This window comes from Poecilia formosa, unplaced genomic scaffold (genome assembly GCF_000485575.1).
Source record: "Poecilia formosa unplaced genomic scaffold, Poecilia_formosa-5.1.2 Scaffold213, whole genome shotgun sequence".
Lineage (NCBI taxonomy): Eukaryota > Metazoa > Chordata > Actinopteri > Cyprinodontiformes > Poeciliidae > Poecilia > Poecilia formosa.
Genome location: NW_006800152.1, coordinates 82,455 through 103,254, shown reverse-complemented (window position 1 = coordinate 103,254; position 20,800 = coordinate 82,455). Strand labels below are relative to the sequence as shown.

The following is a 20,800-nucleotide window of genomic DNA, read 5'->3' as shown; positions in this document are numbered from 1 at the left end:
TTATTTCTGGCGTTGTTGCGTTTGTCACTGTTATTTCTTGCGTTGTTGCGTTTGTCACTGTTATTTCTGGCGTTGTTGCGTTTGTCACTGTTATTTCTTGCGTTGTTGCGTTTGTCACTGTTATTTCTGGCGTTGTTGCGTTTGTCACTGTTATTTCTGGTGTTGTCGCATTTGCCACTGTTGTCATTTCTGGTATTGTTGTTGTGGTTTTCACTGTCGAAAAAGAAAATGAAATGGTGACTTCAAATGTCAATAAAAACTCTCATAATTGAAAATTTTGGTCAAAAACGTAGTCTTCATACCAGGACACATAGCGATATCTGTGGAGCAATGAGAGGAATCCAAAATTATTGTTTGCATAGTTTATGGCAGATCACAGTAAGCAACTTTTTAAAACCATACCTGTGATTGGCTGACAGTACTGGTGTACAAATGATGGTTCATAAATGCATGTACAGGTTTGACTGCTGTCACTACTGCATGAATTGTAGCTATTGCACATCTCACATGGCCAACCAAAACCATCCTCACATTTGCATTCCAGGCCATAAGTGGAGTTTGGATGACAGACTGTTAAAGATATTTTGCCCAAATTTATCTTACAGTACGTTTATTTATTTGCATAAAATCTTGTTAAATATGTAAAGAGTAACTTACCTGTTGTTATATTTAGTTCTATAACTTTTAAAGAAGATGTGAGGGTTACAGGGAAGCTTTCATTTTTGAGTGCTGCTATGAATAAGTCAACTATGTTTGGTTCCACACTGGCGACTGGGATGAACAATTCATGGAGCACATAAAGTTCTACTAGAATGTGAGAAAACCACATGCATTTCAGTGTTGATGCTAAAACATAGAAATGTTTTACAGATGTCATTTATTTATGACTCATTAATACAGTGTGTTATCTGAACAGAACATTTCCATCCCAGATATTTTTCAACCTTTCTTAAAAATACTTTTTTAGGACATGCATTAAGGTGTACGGTATGAGACATTTCCCTTACAATCAACGGCCAACATGTTTAAAAACGAGCTAATGGTTTTAATATTTTCCTTATTAGTAGTACCCTTGCTGAGTCATCAGAACTGATGGCTATAAGAAAAACTTCATGAATATCAAACTTGTGAGTAATCTTAGTAATAAAGACTTAGTAGCAGTAAATTGAATTGAATGCTATACCATAAGTTGATGAAGGAGTTGATGTATTCGGATAGCCTATTTCCATGGTTGGCATGGCAGTCATAGAGGTAGGCATGACAGATGTTGTGGTTGGCATGGCAGTTGATGTGGTTGGGGTGGATGTTGTGGTTGCCATTGCAGGTGTAGTGGTTGCCATTGCAGGTGTCGTGGTTGCCATTGCGGGTGTAGTGGTTGCCATTGCGGGTGTAGTGGTTGCCATTGCGGGTGTAGTGGTTGCCATTGCAGTTGTAGTGGTTGGGATGACTGTTGTTGTGGATGTTATGGTTGATGACAATTAAAGTGGTTAGAATTAGTGTTGTAGTTGTTGACAGAGATAACATCCTTGTCATTACTGGTAAGTATGTCAGTTGTACAATTAATCGCATTTGTCTTTCAATTTTTGATTTCTTCTTTAAATGATCAAAACAATACCAATTACAATTATTCTGTCTCACTTTCTCCCCTTATAACTTTCACAATGCTATCCAAGACAGAAAAATTAGCATGGATTTTGCATGTGGATATTGATGACACATCGATGTGATCGTTTTCCCTAACCAACCAAGCTTTTTAGACCTCATATGTTTATATGTACAGTGAGACAAGATGGAAGCAGAAAAATCAGAAAGACGCAAACGTCTGAATCGACTGTAATCTTTTTGTCCTCCTAGGAAACAAAGGTTAAAGTACAATACTATCTGGAGCAGATCATAAGCTACAACCCAGAGCTATGTGTTTCCATACCTGGAGAACTTGTGGGACACAAATCAATGTCTGTAAGACAAAACATAAATGCTCCAGTTAAAAATTATATAATTGCATCTATTAAAAAAAATGCAGAATCTCCTTGTTTTAGTAATGCCAAAATTAGCAAGCTTACCTGTGTTTGGTTGACAGAACTCTTCATTGGGAAGAAGTCCATATTTGCATGTACAAGTTTGACTGCTGACATCGTTGCATGAATTGTTTCCATTGCACATGTCACACGGCCAAGCATAGCCATCCTCACATTCACACCTCAGTCCTTCAGTAGCGTTTGGAGAGCAGGCTGGTGACATTTTAAAGGATAAAATCATCATTGTCATAAACAGCAAAGCTAACTTTACAAATTAGGCTTTGAATGAACAGACTCTCTTACCTGTCGTCAAGTTTAATTCTATCACTTCTACAAACTTTGAGGCTGTCACAGGAAATGTTTCATTTTCCAAAGCTGTTCTTATCAAATCAAGGATATTGGGCGGAACGTTGGAGAACGGGATGTGCAAATCAAGAACAATGTCAATGTCCTTTAATTCTGTTGAGGCGAACAGATGACAACTCATCATTGTTTTTTTTTAATCATGCGAATTGTCATCCAGAGAAACCTCTTAGCACTTGCATAAGAGATACTTGATCACTATTTGCATATACGTTACTAAAAAGTTGCTAGAGCTCCCGGTCTGTGTCAAAATCAACAGTCTTTTTACCATAGAACATCTTACTCAATGGTGGGACAAAAGAGAGAGTTCTTTATGGTGCAATGTAGAGAGTCTTATGTGGGTAATTATATTAGTGTAGACATTGTCAGATTATGTGAGCAAAATGTAAATAATCATCATTTCTTCTTACTTGACCTGGAAAAAACCTTGCAATCTGTTTCATACCATAAGGTGTTGGAGGAGATGATGTAGTTGAGATGATGATTGGTGTTTCTGTAATTATAAAAATATATTACAGTCATCTCAAATCACTTTCAAAGGTCTGTTTAGGATTTAAACAATTGGTTAAATTGTCATGGTAAAAGGTCTGTCTTTGGTCTGTCTAGGTGTCCTTTTAGCTATTTTTTCCCTGATATGTTCAAAAATGGGAATTTCAAGATCCAAGTCAGAGAAATTAATTGTTCATAACATTTAATGTATCGTACCATAAAGTGTTGGAGGAGATGATGTGGTTGTCAGAATGGTTGATGTATCTGTAAAATAATAATAAAATATTTTTTTCAACCTGTTTCATGTCAACATTTTCTGACTTTCTTTTCTTCCAGATTTTTCTTTTGAGCCATTGCTTCAAAATATTAAATTCGGTGTTCAAATCACTTTCTTGGCCACGGTGTATGAAACCCAACAGCTAGGCAAGCAGACTTACATGGTGAACTCCAGTATGGTCTTAGTTGGATTACATCAAAGAGAGAAATGAACGCATCTCCTTCACAAAGTGACAGGCTGTGTATAATCACAGACTTGGATCAGTAGAGGGCAGCATTGTGCACACAGGTTGCCAATTTCCTGCATTGTCACTTGCAGCAAACCTAGCTTTCAGATTAGATCCAGAAACGTGCATACTGAGCTTCATGGACGTCAATGACCAAACCTTCTTTGCAATGCCAGGCATCAGAAGCAGTGGTGCACTAAAGGCACTGAACTCTGGAGATGAGAGACATGCTTTCGAGTGTGAATCATATTTTCTGGGAATCCAATGAAACAATCTGGGTTTGGCAGCTGCAGGGAGAATGACACTTGTCTGACTGCATTGTGTCAAGTATACACGCTGGTGCAAACGGGATTTTGATACAGATCTGTTTTACAGAAAAAAACAGGCAATTAAGGATGTTTATTTATTTTATTTTATTTTTTTTAGGAAAATGGTTTTTAAAAAATCTAATGAACATATATCCTTAATCCTTGTAATCAGCCACTCAACGAGAGTTGGAGCCGTTTTAGATGCAATAAGGGGCTACAGGCATATTAAAGTGTTTGGAACAAGTATGGGAGGTTATTTAAGTTCTCGTGTGTGTAAATGCAAGTGAGCCAATACTTTGGGCAATATAGTGTAATTTTATACCTACTTTTTGAAGCACGGTGCTTAAGACATGAATAGGAATCTGCACTAAAAAGCCAAACCATTTAAATAAGATAGAAGAGTGGAACTTTAGACTTGGAATTCTAATAAAAGGAATAGAGAAACCTTCACACCTGGAATTAGTTCAGATCAATTAAAATGTCTTGCTTCATGTTTTTACCTCTGGTAGTTCACTTATTTCTTTAATTTTCCCACATCAGTCGCTGCCATTTAAACACTTCATTGTTCTTCACTGTTCTGTACACATCTATACTTCATTTTCAACTTACACAAATAATATGATCACAGAAAACCACATTCAGAAATGTAAACATATAACTTTGATCCTTTTCTGTCATTTTTTCTTCATACCGTCTGCTGCTTCATCCACAAAACTACAGCGATCTTCTCAAACTTGCACCCAGAACTTGATTTGTAGCATATTTAGGGTCATACCAGAAGTTGTTGGAGGAGATGGTGTTGTTGTACTTGGCATGGCTGTTGTCATCGTTGTCAATACTGTAAAAAAGAAAAAAAAAGCAGATTATCGACCTTACATTCTTTCCTACGTAAAAATACAAACAGTGTGACAACTGTTTTCTACAAAGCAAACTTTTGCAGAGGCTGTCTGTCTGAAGTAAGATTATTTAAAATTTCATATAGTTGTTAAAATGCTAATCATTTCAGACCTTTTTCTACCTTTCATGTGACATAATACTAATGTATTCCATAACATATATAAATCCTGTTAGCTTAAAAACAAACAAGTCTGTTTCACGTTGTTTCAGAGTTTGTTTAAACTGTTTTCAGGAGCAGACTGCAAACTTTGTTGACGTCTTTATCCTGTACATACCTGGATTTGGAGTTGGGCAGAAGGAGTTATCTGTGGAACAACAGGAGATGAAATGTTTGTGTTTAGTCCCAAAAAAATACAAAACCTTATGTCATAATTAAAATCATATCACCTAGATGCAGTTACACAATTCAAAACAAATTGCATAAATATCAACTCAACAAGATTTCACTTACTTGTGATTGGTTGGCAGAACTCGTTGTCAGAGGGAAGTCCATATATGCACGTACAGGTTTGACTGCTGATGTCGCTGCATGAGTTGCTGGCGTTGCATTTGTCACATGGCCAAGAAAAACCATCCTCACAATCACACAGCAGTGTGTCAGTGGAGTTTGGAGAGCAGGCTGTGTGTTTTAGACAAGGAGCGTCGTAGAATTGTTTATTATTAGCATCACAGATTTAGGTGAACCGCTCTCTGCTACTTCTGATTAGAAGTGACTGTTACAGGTTTAAAACGCATAGGAAATACTATCCAATCACCTTTTAACATGACATGTTTAACATTTCTGAACCATTTCGAACCTAAGTCTGTTGTTAAATTTGTGATTGTAGAAGAACTATTAAATAACGGATTGCAGGGGGGCCAGTGGCCCAGGAGATGGGGGTTACCGGTTCAAAACCCCACTTGGGCAAGACACTTTATACACTTTGCCTGCTATACTGTAGTTTATCACCATCCGTATGCTAGTGGGTGTCTGGTGAAGTGCTTCGGAGTCATCAGACCATGTAAATAGGTATCGTTACTTTTGAAAAAGAAACTTGATTTCTGACTATGCCTTGAAAAAGTAACCTAGTTACTTTACTGATTACCTGATTTTAAAAGTAACTTAGTTAAGTCACAAATTATTTTATTAGTTACGTTGACCAGGAAAGAAAAAAAGAAAAACATGTTCTGAGAGGAACTGACAGAAGGAGGAATCTTGCTTACTATGACATGAAACTGGGACAGTGTACTGTGTGGAAGGGCAGATTTTCATCTGCAACATTTGGTCCAACCAACTTCTTCAACTCTCCTCCACTTCCTGGTTTTGTATCAAAGTCCAGCTTTTGTCTTTTGGACGGTGGGAGACCTCAGGTCTCCAACACCTGCTGAGATTGTTCTGTCAGTTTGACTACCGCACTGCGACTCCAAATGTTTTGTCAAATTTCATGCTTTTCTTTATGTAGGTAAAAGTTGGTGGCCAGCACAGGGTACAGTGAACCTTGATATTGTCTCTTTTAGCTGACAAAGTCAAAATGTTGCCTGTATTTCCAGCTAGAAAACGTTCACCTTTCTCCTCCCTCCATTGTTTATGTTTGAGTCCACACTATCAGTGTAAGTTTCCCTCACGCTGAAAACATCAGAGAATCGTTCAGTCGTCACTCCCTGAGACGCAAGAGGAAAGAAACTAAATATCTTTGCACTAAGGAAAATGACAAAAAATAAAAAGGCTTCAATAAATATCTTTAATCTGATTACTGGATTGGAAAAGATAACACGTTAGATTACTCGTTACTGAATAAAGGAGTCAGATTATTGACATCAATGGATTGCAGTTAATTTATAATTTTGCCCACTTCAACCACTGATTTGTGCAACATTTGGTTAAGAAAAAGGTTCAAACGGGCCACCAGTTTTCTGCTACTTTTAGATTTTTCTCCGATCCAAGTGAACAAAACGCTGAATTATTTCATCAGCAAAAAACATCAAGACGTTGGCGAGGACTGCATTCACACACTGTAAAGACAAATTGTTGAAAGTGTTACCTGTGGTTAGTAGCAACTCTTTCACTTCCACAGACTGTGAGATGGTTGCAGGGAAGGTTTCATTCCCCAGAACGCTTCTGATCAACTCAAGTATGTCGTCTGGAACGCCGGAGAGCGGAATGTGGAGGTCAAGGGTCACATCGAAGTCCACCAGCTCTGTGGATGTGAAGGAAGAAGACACAATCATACAAAACAAAGATTTACAGCAGCATACACATCACTACGTGAGCCACGGTAAGGACAGTGAAGCCCAAGGTTATTCATAATGCTGGTAAATATAGAAAAATAAAATATTTCAATTCAACCAGAACATTTGTCCTTGAATGAAAATGATGGCACCATCAAAATACAACGAAACGTTTAAATGTCCAATCTAAAAAAGAAAAAAAGTTATGTCAAAAACAATGTTTACTCTTCTATGGGTATATGGTTAATGATTAATGATTTTTGATAAATCTGAATCTATCTCCATATCTATATTCTCTGTCATATTCAAGTTGGATGACTTGAAAATGTTTTTTTTGCTTCCAGTTAGAAACATGTTGGTAAAAGTAGAAAAAAAAAGGAAAATATGCTTTTAAATTTAAATCTACCAGGAATTTGAATGATTCAGTTTTACCAAAGATATTGGATCTCTGGTGTAACTCAGAGGAAATGCTGATGAGAATAATTTGCCATTAAAAACAAACGTATAAAAGTAAAAATAAACCAGGAAAAAGCACAGAGAGCTACTAATGTTTTCCAGTTCAAATGGAAACCAGTTGGAATTGACATTTCCATTGACCATGCAAGCTACTATTACTAATACAAGGAAACATTGAATCCCTTTAATTTCTAAACAACAGCGCACCAGCATGTTCACTGAAAGAAGCAGCATGAAGGTTTGATCCCAAAGCCAATCTCAGAAATGTAAATGAAACATTTAAAGAGACTGGTACTTAGGAAGCCTTAGAATTTAACACTACAAATGTTTAGTCTTTTTATTATTTTTGCATTTTCACACCTGGAAAATATAATTTTGGAGTAAAACTGCTGAATTCCCCAGTAACACTGCATTAACTAATCAAGGTCTGTAGATGGATAAAGTTATTAGTTCTGATCAATTGTATTACATAACGTTTATCTTCAGTCGATGCTGACTGAACTTAGAAAACCATATATTTATCAAGGTGTTAGAAAAAGTTTAAAAACTTTAAAAGGAAAAGGAGTTTAAAATACACAAACACATTATCCATTATATTCATACCTTGAGCTGTTGTAGAGGATGGTGTTTGGATGGGGACTGAAAATTTAACAAACATTATTAGTAGAGATAGACACACTTATCAAAATCTGAAGTGAAACAAATTTCTATTGCAGCTCAAATAAAAACATTGTGCATAAACATTTCTGCTTCATTCATTGTCAGGTTTGAGGAGATGAGAGTAATGAGACCTTCTCTAAGGCCTGTATAAACTCTGCTGCTTCTTAATGCAGTCAAATTAAAAACGCAGCAGTTTCAAGAAAACAAGTCCAACGTGTTTGAGTGCAACACATCCTTCTTCTTTTGCCCACACAGGCATGGAAGCATTTTCCTTCCTGTTTCCTGCTTGTGTAAATCAGGGCACAGTGTGTTGAATGCCTCAGGTATCGTCTTTTTACAAAAACTACTGAACTGAACAGGGAAACAGCTACAGCTCTCACCTTGGCACAGCTAATATAACTACATTCCTCGTTAACGAGCATCTGAAGAACAGGATAAAAATTGTTTGGAGGTAAAAAAAAAAATTAAAATGTCATTTGAATCAATTGTAACTGGAACAACCCGCTGAGTTAAAAAAAAATAATAATTTGCTTAAGGACTCCAGATCAAGTAAAGAAACTCATTTCCAGACACTGTATGAAAGGTCACATGACTTTTTTATCCCCACTGAAGTTAATCAATCAACCACATTTATTTGCATAGCACATTTCAGCAACAACTCTGTTCAATGTGCTTCACATCATAAAAACACAAAAACACAAAGTTATCAGTGATAAACGATCCGTTGTCTATGAGTTTATCCTCCCACATTCTGCTGGGTTCAACCTGCTTTAGGCTAGTTGAAATTGCAAACTGCTACATGCCAGAATGAATGACATGTTATAGAGTAGTCAGAAGTCTACATACACTTTCTTAATATTTGTTAGAACCACCTTTAAACAATATCTGAGGTTATACGTTTTAAGATTCCTTCCAAAATCTACCTACATTAGAACAGAGCTGATGTGAGAGTCAGGTGTAACTAACTCAAACTTTTTCACCTCTGCACACATATTTTTCATGGGATGGAAATCAAGACTTTGTGATAACCAGTCACTCTGAAATATCTACCGCGTTATCCTCTAACCATCTTGTAACTAATTTGATGGAATGCTCATTTGGAGCCAAGAGTCATTTGTGGGAAAGCTTTGACTTCCTGGTTGGCTGTCCAGAGTTGTTGCTGTCGACTTTACATTTCATCTCTCAGAAGCTTACAAAGCAGTTAGATCGCCATCTGGGTTTTCCCAAATTGTTAGAAAGTAAAGTCATCCTAATGTACGTAAAAGTTCATGCAAGTAAGAAAAAAATGTCTTTCACTTCACATTTATTAATCGGGCATTTAGCAAATACAAATTAACTACAGAAACAGAATTTGGTCACATTTAAAGGGGCAGGACTGTGCATCTTCCAGACACATAGAGCTATTTTATAACACAATCAAGTAATTATGTTACCTTCAGTTGTTATAAAAGTACTGCATATATCAAATATGACTTAAAAGAAATTTGACTTCTTAATTTAGTGCCTTGAAATCAGGCCTCTGTCTCTTTAAAATCTCCTCTTTCTGAAAGTCTGTTTTCAGGAAGTCATCACAACATGGCTCCTCTATTAACCCTTTAACAATGTTTTTACAAGTGTTATTCTGAGAAGTTGCTCATATGCTAAGTTCAGCAGGTGTTTGCTAATTGGTACTGGCTAGTCTGGAGGAACTGAGAGAGCTGAGGGCTGTTCTGTGAGGCAGAAGCTCGGTTTGGAAACTGCAGCTCTGAGGAGGAGCTTTGTCCTCAAAAGCGGAGCTATGTCCACCCAGGCGTTTTGCACAGCTGAATGGTTGCCATGGAGATTAAAGGATTTGTCAAACATGCATGAAAGAATCAAAGCAACACTCCAGGTGTGTTTTTGATGAGGAAATAACATCATGATGTAAAGCTCAAAAAAGTCGATTTTACATAATACGCTTCTAAGAGCTTCTAAGCTTACCTGTTTGGCTGCTGTTCAGCTGGCAGAACTGACCATCAGCTGGAAGCTCGTTAATGCAGCCACATGTGTCACCATCGATGGCATCACACACTCCATAGGTAATACAGCTGTTATAAGACCAGGCAAAGTTCTCCTCACACACACACTGGTACCCACTTATATTTCGTGAACACACTGTGGAGGGGAGGGGAAAAAAAAAACAACAGCACACAGTGGAAATTGTAAATGTTATTTCTGAGAGAGGAATGAATATCCATAAATATGAAATAACTCACTTGGCTCCCCAAACACCCATTTCTTTCAGTCAATTAAAATGTGTACCAAGACTAATGTACTTTAACCTATACATATAAAATCTTCTGTTGTCTACCTGGACTTGGTGCTCTTGAGATGCTTTACTTAGGAGAAGTGGGGAACAATGGCTCATTGCTTTAGAAAGGTTGGCGACGTCTGTGCTAAACTATACTGTACCTGTCGTGGCGTCGATGTTGGAAATCTCACTGGTGCTGTTGATGGTTATGGGGAAACTGAGGTTGTTGAGAATTGTCTGAAGAATCTCCAGCTCAGAAAGGCTTAAAATAACTTGGAACTCGTAATCAGTGACATTCGTAAAAGCTAAAGTGAACACAGACAAGGAAAGACCATAACATATCCGAGCCAATCATTCTTCACAAAACTTACACCGATACGTAGACAACAGCCATTCTGCATTGGGGTGACTCACTTTCTCTTTTCTCTCTGACATGAATGCTGGGTGATTTAACAGCCATCAGTTCCTGTAAAAACACACAGATTAGTCCAAACGATATCAACATCTAACTATTTACGGTATCAAAAAGAAACATAATTGGTTTGTACCATATTTTAATTTTTCCAGGTGTGTTACTACAACTTGTTGCATAACTATTTTTCATGCTGACCTCAAAGAAGACGGACACAGAGTGTCTGAATCCGGGCTTGTCCAGAGCGCAACATATAACCAAAAGAACAACAGCCAACCGGATCACCTTTGGTAAAGCCATCCTCACTGCGAAAAAGTTAAACATCACCATTACTGAAAAAACATATATCACTATATCTAATATGTGAAACACTGTTCATATTTGAAAACAAAGCTGATTCTAGGAAAAGCTACAAGGAAATCATCACCAAAAAAAAAAAGAAACAAAACACTTGCAGTGGTTCTTTATCCCGTTTGAGAACATTCCTCTCAGACAGCACTGTAAGCTCAGCTTTCAAAAGGTTTCTCTTTTGTATGAAGGTATATTCCATCAGTGCTGCTTCGCTGCAGCGTGGTGGTAACCTTGTGGCATAACCCTGACTTTTTACTGACCTGCCACCTTGACCAGTGGAAGGAATGGGGCAGTATGGGGACACTGAGGTGACCCACCATTATTACCTCTAATAGCCTTAATGGAGGTAGCCACGTAGTAAGTAAGTAGTTACAAAGTTAGATGCCAACTGTTGAAAGACAAAGACTTAAAGACTGTCACCTGTTTGATTGAATGTTGTTTCCTACCAGCCTCTGATGGTGTCAGTAACATTTTAATAAATAAGAATTTGAGACATAAGGTCACTTGTTAACAAAAGCGCTATAACTTTTTAAGCACTAAAAAGCCAGACACATAAAGTACACTAAGCAAAACTACACAGCTTTTTGTTTCATTGTAGAGTCCGACCCAACTAGTCAAGAGTTAGAGACAAACTATTGTCTCCATTATTGTGGTATGGCCTGAGAATACGATATGAATGTTATGGCAGAGAAATATATCACAATATTAGCATTTCACAATATTAGCCATCTAACAGTTTAGTTCATAGATAAAATGTCCCACAGTGTAATTACAAATTCCTGTTGAGCAAACAAGCATTCATCACTTTATTGATGTTTTCCCTTTTCTTTTTCCCTCACTCCGTCATCAATCTGTAGATGAAAGCTGTTTCTGCAGTCAGAGATGGTTTGAGATAAAGCTTCTAACAATTTGACCAAAAACAGTAAGACAGTAAATTAAGAGTTCCCTAAACTCCCCAAGTTTCCTAAATGTTACTGGTGATTTAAGCAGCATTTCACATAATCAGAAACTTTGATTTCAAACATTTTCCTTTTTGATTTTCGAAAAATGGATAAGTGCTTGACATTTTATGCATCCCTGTCTGCTAATTGAGAGTGAAAATTTTGAAAACACATATACAGTAGAGTGATTTTATTTTGCATTTAGTAAATGCACAAAATGCTTCTGTTTGTACTAAAGCAGGAAATTAATATTAGGAGTTGAGAAGCTAAAAGAAATCAATTTTTGAATATAAAGTTCTGCTAAACTGGGCGTTAAGATATAAAAGTAGAATAGAGTTCTGTTGGATAGGAAATGAATTACTTTACCTCTCCAGGCACCCTGGCTTCCAAAGAGGCTGGTGTCTTGAGTGCACGTTTATTTTGCTGCTCTTCTTTAAAGACAAACACCAAAAGTCTTTCAAACAGGGAAAACACCTTTTGTGAACTTCCTGGAGTACTTTGCATGAATGCACGATCTCTGCCAAACCCACGTTGGCAACTTGATTAGTTTTGGTGTCCAAAAATAACATTTAGTGACATTTTATTTCAGTTTGCATCCATACTTGCACCATTTTCTAGTCAGTTTATGTTATTGTAATATACAAACACAAAAACCCTTAACACAAATTTAGGCAAAACAAAGAAAAAGATTCTCCACCCACATAAAGAATGTTGCATAGCATCTGTCCACCAAAGTTACAATGCATCAGAACAATCAAAACAAGACAAAGCTGTCAGGTAGTTCTATACCTGAAGAGCAACTTTATGTAAACTGGTTCCATCTAGTAAACATGATCTTCCTTTAGACGATTTCAGAGAGATCTTTGTTTTTATGTCTCTCTCTAATGCTTGTTTGAGCCAGATTTTAGCATTCTGACTTTCAGGGGAGCAAGAGACACATGAATATATATAAAGTTTACAATAGCTGCATAAACTATAGCTATTTTTTCTTTTAGACAATTTCTTCAGAGGTTTGGTTGTTAAGACTTTGGTGCAAATATATCTAGTGTCTCTTAAGAGTAAGTGGACTCAGGTCTGGACGAGGAGAGATGGTTAATTGACTTTTCTAGCAGAACTTTAAAGGAGGGCTGGAGGTGAGGAGTAAGGCACTATGTATAATCGAGTGTTCGGAGTCTTATCTCATGTTGTGATATTATTCCCTCATCAAAATCATACCTGGAATACATTTGGATTTTTTCTTGCATGTTTGAGGAATTCTAGAAGTTATATAAGAATAGAGTTATTTCAACAATAGTTTGAGTAGTTATTTCAAGTGTTAAAATTACTCAATTTCTTGTTGAAAGAGTTAAATTAACACCAGTTCTGACAAGGACCAAACAGACTTAGCATCGTGTTGATTTAACTCTGCAGAATTTGCTGTGCAGGTGTCTGCTGATCCCATTATACAAACTATTTCTCAATGCAAATTTCCTAAGAAATGAAACATTAACCAACATATTTGATGTGTGTTGATGATGACAAAATATAATGTTTGTTTTTGGTTTTCTGAACTGCTGACTATATAATGTTTTATAATGTTTATAATGTTTGTTCTTAGGTGTTCTCTATGTAAAGTATTTTAAACTGCTGTGTTTCTGAAATATGTTATGAAAATAAACTTGTTTGATGATGGTCAGAGAGCCCAACACGCTGCCCCAGGGCAGCTGCGGCTACTATCCAGTAGTTTGCCACTACTGGATGCGTGTGTGTGAATGGGTGAATGACTGTGAAGCACATTGGAGTCCTCTGGACTTGATAAGGGACTATACAAGTACAAAGCCAAGCAATTTTATTGAATGGTTGACAAGAACAGTTGCAAACAACATAATGGAGGAACATTGTGATGACAAGGGACTGTACGAAAGAGGAGGAGCTTAAAGAAACAGGCACAATTTCAAGGCATCAAGTTTCTTTTAAGCCATATTTGATATATACAGCATTTTTATAATTAAAGGTAACAGTTACTTGATTGTGCTATAAAATGGCATCATATCCCTGGGAAGGAATAAAACTCCCTTTGAAAAATCCTGAACAGGATTATGTAAGTGTAGAAAATAAAAAGAAGTACTTTATGGAAACAGATCTTGTAGATTGTTTCATTAGATAGTTTCAAAATGGGTTACAAGGTTATTTCAAGAAAAGACTTTATTGCTCTTGCAGAGATTTGCATTACTAAAGTAGGATCAGTAGTTTTGGATGAAACATTTTTATGAGTAAAATGAAATGGTTACAGTTTGTAAAAAGAAAAACAATGATCAGTTAGAAATGAATGGGTCAAAGCTCACATGCTTTAAGTAATACCAGACTACTTCAACAAACTATGTCATCAAAACCTCAAGTAGCATTTGCTTGAACTTCCAAAATATCACAAAGGGAAAAAAAAGAGAAAAAACAAACAAACAAAAGAAAGCACATAATAAATATTAAGTACCCGACTTTCAGTTCAGATTTCCATGATGTTGAGGTAAGAGAATGCAAACATAGAAATTGTAAAAACAGCAGCATTCACTCTCAACCCATTTTGTAAAAGCTGAGGGACCCTGACATTTATCAAACATAAAACAACTGATTCTGACAGACTGTAACAAACAAGCAAATATAACACTGATGTGTCATCTTTAGTGTAACCTTCAACATAAACAACAACAAGAAAATACATCAAGCCTAACGCTTTAACAACATATCAAAAATCAAACTACTTCTTCCATCACTGGGACTTTGAGGCTGTTTTGCTCAGACAGTCAACTTTCCAAATTGGGAGGCATCATCAGCAAATACCAGTTGTTGGAGGATCAGTCACAGGATCCTTCAGAAGACCAATGATAGCCTTTTTGGGAAACTGTAACAACAAAATGTTTATTTTTTAATAAAAATATGTTTGCAAAATCAATACGGTGAAGTGACAGAGGAGAAAAAAACAATTACTGACAGATACCTGTAACATCATATAAACAGAGATATCTGAATACTGATTAAAGACAGTACATAAAAAGTCAATTCAAGTACAGTGCAAAGAAACAGACATAAGTGCATTTTAAAGTTACAAAGTATGAATTAAGATGTCTGATGTTCTTGCATCATTGCTAAATGTTCTAATGTTCCACAAAAAACAAGCTGGTAAGTCTGTTTGCTTTGTTGTTGTTTTTTTTTGTTTGTTTGTTTTGTTCCTGTAGTGCCACCCAGAGGGCAAAATAGAAAACAGCATATGTCCTGAATGTTACTGAGTACACATTCAGGACATCCTGTTTTTCTATAGCTACAAATACTGCGTGTTTATGTAGTATCTATCTACAAGAACACAGAGAGGACCATTGTAACATTTTTCACCAACAAAGAGAGGCCATTGTGGAAAGAGATGACATTTCCCTGCTCTTCACTTTTTTCAGTTGGAATGCACTCTACAAGTTAGGTGTAGAGGTATATTTAATGTTGTAGTGCAGATGTTGACATGCCTGTCTTAAGATTATCAAGGAAGAATGGATGGGCCTAAAAATAGTTTCCTATAGACATTTCACCAAAAGGGTTCTTCAGTTGACTAGAGCTGCAAAGACACCAGCTGCTGGTGTCTTTGTAAAAAGGTCTACATCTGAGTAGCAGCAGTCAAGAAGCTTTGTAAACTCACAAACCTTTTGATCTCCAGAACAACTTTAACACAGTGAAAAAGGATGCTGGACTGGTGGTCTGAAACCAGGACCAGAAAAAAAATTAGAGGACACCACATGAAGAACAAACAATAAAAGAAATAAAAGTTGATTGATCAAACTATTCTTACCTTTGTCCTACTCTGGAAGAAGAATTTCTTTGCTATCTCTGACATTACCTGAAAAGTTAGTCATGAGTTAGTACACTGCATGAAATGTTTAATGCAATGGAAAGATTAGATCATATTTGAGTGCAATAACTTACGCAAAGTATTTTTGGCTACAACAAGTCTGACAGCCAAGAGACACTAACCTTTTTGTCCAACAGTGTTCCAAACAACAGAATGCAGAAACCCTTTAGAAACACATAAATAAGGCAGTTTCAATACATCAGAATGGCATTGCTGAGAAATCAAAGTTTAAAAATTTTGTAATTATTATTACCTGAAGTGAATTTAATAATGCAAATGCAACATGGAGTCCAAAGTTTTCTGGGGAAACCATAGTTCCGAATCCCAAAGCCCAAGTTACACCAAAAATTGGTGTTAGTACAGCCGAACACCTGACAATAACCAACAGGGCATGCCTCTCTCTTGCTTGAGCTCCAATCATTCCGACTCTTCTTCTCAAAATTTTGGATATCACCAGAGTCAGGATTATGAAGTTTATAGCCACTATTGTAAGGGCAGGGATCACAAACGCCAGTAACGTTTTATGCGTATCCCAGGCGAGCCAGCAGACATTATTTTCTCTGGTGTAGTGATTTGAGGGAGCAGTAACTGCTATTGTTATTGTTGCAATGATCAGTGGTGCTCCATATCCCAAAGAGAATCCAATGATCAGCATGGCTCTTTTAGACAGACCTCCATCAAAGACATTGAAAGTCCGGTAGAGCAACAGCAGGGCCGACGCTAACATCCAGAAGAACAGAGCCAGGTAGAAAAAGTGGATGAAAAAGGTAGTGGCTGTGCAGGCTGGAGGGTTCTTCTGGTCTGCATCTGAAATGGCTGCTCCAATAATGAACCAAATGTCTGCAATCAGTAGGGACAGAGCGATGTTGACGATGGAGACGTGACGAAAGTACGATGTCATGTTGTCCCCAATTGATTTCCAAATTATGCCTTCAATGATGAGACATATAATCAAGGAAACAATGGAACACGCAACTCCATTGTATGTTATGTAGGCTAATATAAAATTATCAGGACTGTTGGGTGACATGAGAATAGAAAACGTGGTGGTGTGGTTGCAGTGGCAGCTGATCGTTCCGTTTTCATTAAATACTAGCATGCAGCCATCATCATTCCATCCTCCAAGACCGCCAAAGAGGCTGAAATCCCAGAAAACACATTCAGGATTTCTCAATTTATCGTGTAGAACATCAAATGCTAAAGAAATATTTGTGATTTTGTTTTCGGGCCAAATAAGTGCAACCTTTCCATTGATAACTTTGGATGATGAATTGCTTTTATCCCTTGCAGGAAGCACATTATCCATGTAATAAAATACTATTGTAGTTATCGAGTGACTTCGTCCACCAGTGTCAGGTATGTCTATTTTCACAGAGGAGTTTAAGTCGCCACTGAAGGTGTTCACAAACGTAGATTTGTTCAAACAAATATGGGGTGTTTCAATGCTGAAGGACTTGTTAACGAGATGGGATGTGATGTTTTCAATGGAGTACAGTAGTGAAGAGCTGGCACTTTTTAATTTTGTTTCATCAGTGTTTCTTGTGTTGTTGTTGAGGGATTCCCACGATGTCTTTGCCTTGCCAATAGTGAGAGTGCCTGCAGTTTCCAGGATGTTCTGGAATGACAGAAAATCAACATATCAAAGCTGAAATGTATATTTCTCTTAAAAACAAACCTGACATTTACCTACCCTCATCAAATCTTGCTCTATTTTAATTCCTAATGATGATGATAAATTTGCTACATTACTAAGGATCCTCACGATGGCGTCAATGTTGGCTGGAGAGTCAGTTATTTCATCAGTGAAGTTGACAGTCACATTGCTGAGTTGCTCTAAGAACTGTGGAAGAGTGAGTTCATCCAAAACCTGTAACATATATAAAAAAATCTGTCTTTTTAAAAAGATATATTTTTAATATGATCTGAAAAGATATTGAAATTTTGGTATATTATTTTGTACTATATATAAACTGAACAAGTCCAAGTTATAATATATATATATTAATTCTCAGAAGCATTTTGTGAAATTATTGGATTATGGTTCATTCAATGATATGTAGTTTAGCAGAGGAGCAATTTGTTTCAATATAATGATTGGGAGTGAGAAAGGTCCAGAGAACAAGATGATGATCACCTCAGACTGATCCAGCAGGTTCTTCACAACTTCTAAGACACAGTTGTCTTGGATCTGTCCATAGTTACCAGTCTCCTGACAAACTGCCGTTATTTCTCCCACTTTCCCCTCTTTGCAGCCCAACTTAGCCACAAAACCTAGCGGTCCATTACCAAACGTGTCATTTCTACATGTAATATCTTTGGAGAAAGAAAAATGCTTAGTTGTGGTTAAGGTTACCATTTGAAAAATGACATGTATTTTTTCTATGTATTTGAATGTTATTTGGCCTTAATTAAAACTCACTGTTTGATGGATATAACATCAGTGTGATATTCTTTGTAAATTTTGATGAGTTTTTGGATTCGCAGGTGAAGATCTTTGTAATTGAACACTTTTCCACTGTATACGTATGGGTGACATGAGATCCTTCCTTGACATCTGAAGCACAAAGTTATCAACATTACATTAGATGCTACTGAAGGGCAAAAGGGCATATTCATTAAAGAAACTTTTACAGCGCAGGCCTTGAAAAAGTATTGATGCTAATCTAAGTTTCTCATTGTGTCACACAATAAACCACAAACTCCAATGTTTAGTGGGATTTTGTGGCAGACCAAGAGAAAGTAGATCAACATGTAAGGATGAATGAAAGTGATGCAAGATTTTATTTTTTTGTTAGAAAATACAGCAAGTCAATGTATTTAACATGTGTATACACTGCTGTAGTTTCAATTAGAAGATGGTTTCTTTGTGTATGTCACATCATTGTGACAGCCAGGCAGGTTTTTTCCTTGTTTGATTTTACCTGTGTTCAGAAATGTAACCGTGTAGCCATTGTTGACAAAGCAGTTCAGTGACACAGAGTGTTGTTTCTCACATTCCACTGACATGTTAACTGGATTCACGATGATTTGAGGGATCGGAATGGCTTTGGCATTTATGCTCTGTTTGAAAGTTGAATTATCTCCCCGTTTTAACTTACAGATGTAAATCCCTTGTGGAAAAAAACAAAAACAAAACAAAAACAAAACAGTTCACTGTTAACATTGTGATTAAGATATTATGGTGGCAGAGTAACACAACAAACATTGAAAAACTTAATACAGAATACAGCACGGCAATATGTGAATCCACTCGTCCCTTCATTTAAATACAGACTGCATGTGCTTGTGGAAGTCGGTACTGTAAACATTAGTTGATGCACTGGACTGCAGGCGGCACAAAACTGAGTTTGTGTTTGAGAGTTTCTCCTCTGGGATAACCCAGACTCTGCCTGAAAGTGTTTTTGGGTTTAAGGGTTCATTCACACCAGCCCTGCTTGGTCGGCTTCAATCAAACTCTGGTTTGTTTGACAAAGTCGGGTTCGTTTGGGGAGATGTGAATGTGTAATGAATGAAAAAAACAAAACTTACAAACCCAGGTCTCAGTTCAGTTGAGGTGATCTCAAGTGATTGCATGTTGTCTGATATCCTTCATCAGAACAAATTTCTATCTTCCAGTTTCTAGGTTCTACACTCAACAATTTCCCACCTGATCTTCCTCATTGCTCAATCAAGTTTAAATCAACTCCAAGCTCTTCTGTTGGTTCTCTGTCTCTTTATGTGAACTCCACATGTACACTTTGCAATGTGCAGAGTCTTAATGTGTGTGACTTGGAAAAATGAAATATGTATAACTTCAAATATATGAACGGATTATTCAACAAATATATTTCTATTATCCTGTAACCCATTAAAAATCTTGCAAAACATTACACATCAGCATTTTTTGCAGTGTTATGTTGAAAATAAGAAAATATCTTAGCATCTTATGGAACTAGGAATATATATCATTATTGTCAACAATACAAAAACATTCTTACCATCATTCAGTGGAAAAAAAGAAGGCAGTTTTAGGACTGACTGTCCATTTTTCAAAGAAAACCCTTTCTCAATGACTGTACCCATGTGTGTCCACTCTACGCTTTTGACCAAACCAAAACTGAGTTCTTCAGGAGGAGGGCCACAGGTTACTGTCATTTCTTCCCCAGCAAATACAGTCGTGGTGTTAACTTCTTCATCTTTTTACATAAGCAAAATATTAGAAAATAATTAGATGATCCTCGTTACATGCAGGTAATTCATTAGAAGACTACAGAAGAACACATTCTCCAGTTTACTTACCAACAAACTCCACTGGGTATGATTCTGCCAGGCGCTTTAACATTTCATCTTTTGCTAATTTAACTTGTGAAACATCACCTGAAGAGGCAGTGAGGGTGTAGTAAGCGATGGTACTTCCACTCCTGCAAACAACAGTCGGAGATGTAAAAAGCATTAGAAACAATTAGGATAAATATTCAATACTAATATTTATATCCTCCAAAAATGAATGGGGGCTATTGTTTTTTAATAAAAGACTACAATGTTAATTTTGTATAATCCCTAAAAAATGCTCTTGTATGCTAGAAGGAATGGAAAGCTAACTGATTGAATTCTTGTTGAATCCTTTTTACTTGAAGAAATTTCAAATTTGATTCTAAGATAGTTTATAATCAACATTTTTGGTTATAAATCAACCAACGATTGCGCGTGACATGAGCACACATTTGAAAAGCTGAGGAGGTGCACCGATCCAATCAGTCCTGTCTGCTCCTACGTTTCACAAGCCGTTTCACAAGCCTGTGAACTTGTCCAACTAATTATTTATATGTAAATTGTGAAGTGCTGTGACTGACAATATTTAGCCTACATGTGTTTGGTATGAAACTAATGGCATGTCTGGAAATGTTAATTATATCTTATATATCAACTTATATAGGACTTTATATACTTAAAATATTCTGTCTCCAAAGATGACCACTCTGAATGGCTTTATTTGGAAAGTTTTGACAAATTTCAAAACTGTTAAGTTTGTGCAATATTATGTGTATGTGTGTGTGTGGGTGTGTGTGTGTGTG

General features: G+C 36.7%; 1 protein-coding gene across 1 annotated transcript in view; it reads right to left on the bottom strand.

Moving 5' to 3' along the window:
- Positions 1-743: 743 nt before the first annotated feature.
- The window catches only part of LOC103148839 (adhesion G protein-coupled receptor F5-like), a 25,201-nt gene continuing 5,144 nt past the window's right edge, over positions 744-20,800 (bottom strand). The window contains exons 7-23 of the mRNA XM_016679477.1: positions 19,724-19,921; positions 18,668-18,856; positions 18,166-18,300; positions 17,881-18,059; positions 17,437-17,613; positions 16,000-17,361; positions 15,869-15,910; positions 15,541-15,595; positions 10,782-10,888; positions 10,586-10,637; positions 10,333-10,476; positions 9,862-10,035; positions 6,600-6,755; positions 4,826-4,883; positions 4,457-4,519; positions 1,184-1,447; positions 744-771 (exon numbers count right to left, since the gene is read on the bottom strand). Coding sequence (XP_016534963.1) covers positions 744-771; positions 1,184-1,447; positions 4,457-4,519; positions 4,826-4,883; positions 6,600-6,755; positions 9,862-10,035; positions 10,333-10,476; positions 10,586-10,637; positions 10,782-10,888; positions 15,541-15,595; positions 15,869-15,910; positions 16,000-17,361; positions 17,437-17,613; positions 17,881-18,059; positions 18,166-18,300; positions 18,668-18,856; positions 19,724-19,921 — 3,383 coding nt within the window. The remainder of the gene's footprint in view (positions 772-1,183; positions 1,448-4,456; positions 4,520-4,825; positions 4,884-6,599; positions 6,756-9,861; positions 10,036-10,332; positions 10,477-10,585; positions 10,638-10,781; positions 10,889-15,540; positions 15,596-15,868; positions 15,911-15,999; positions 17,362-17,436; positions 17,614-17,880; positions 18,060-18,165; positions 18,301-18,667; positions 18,857-19,723; positions 19,922-20,800) is intronic.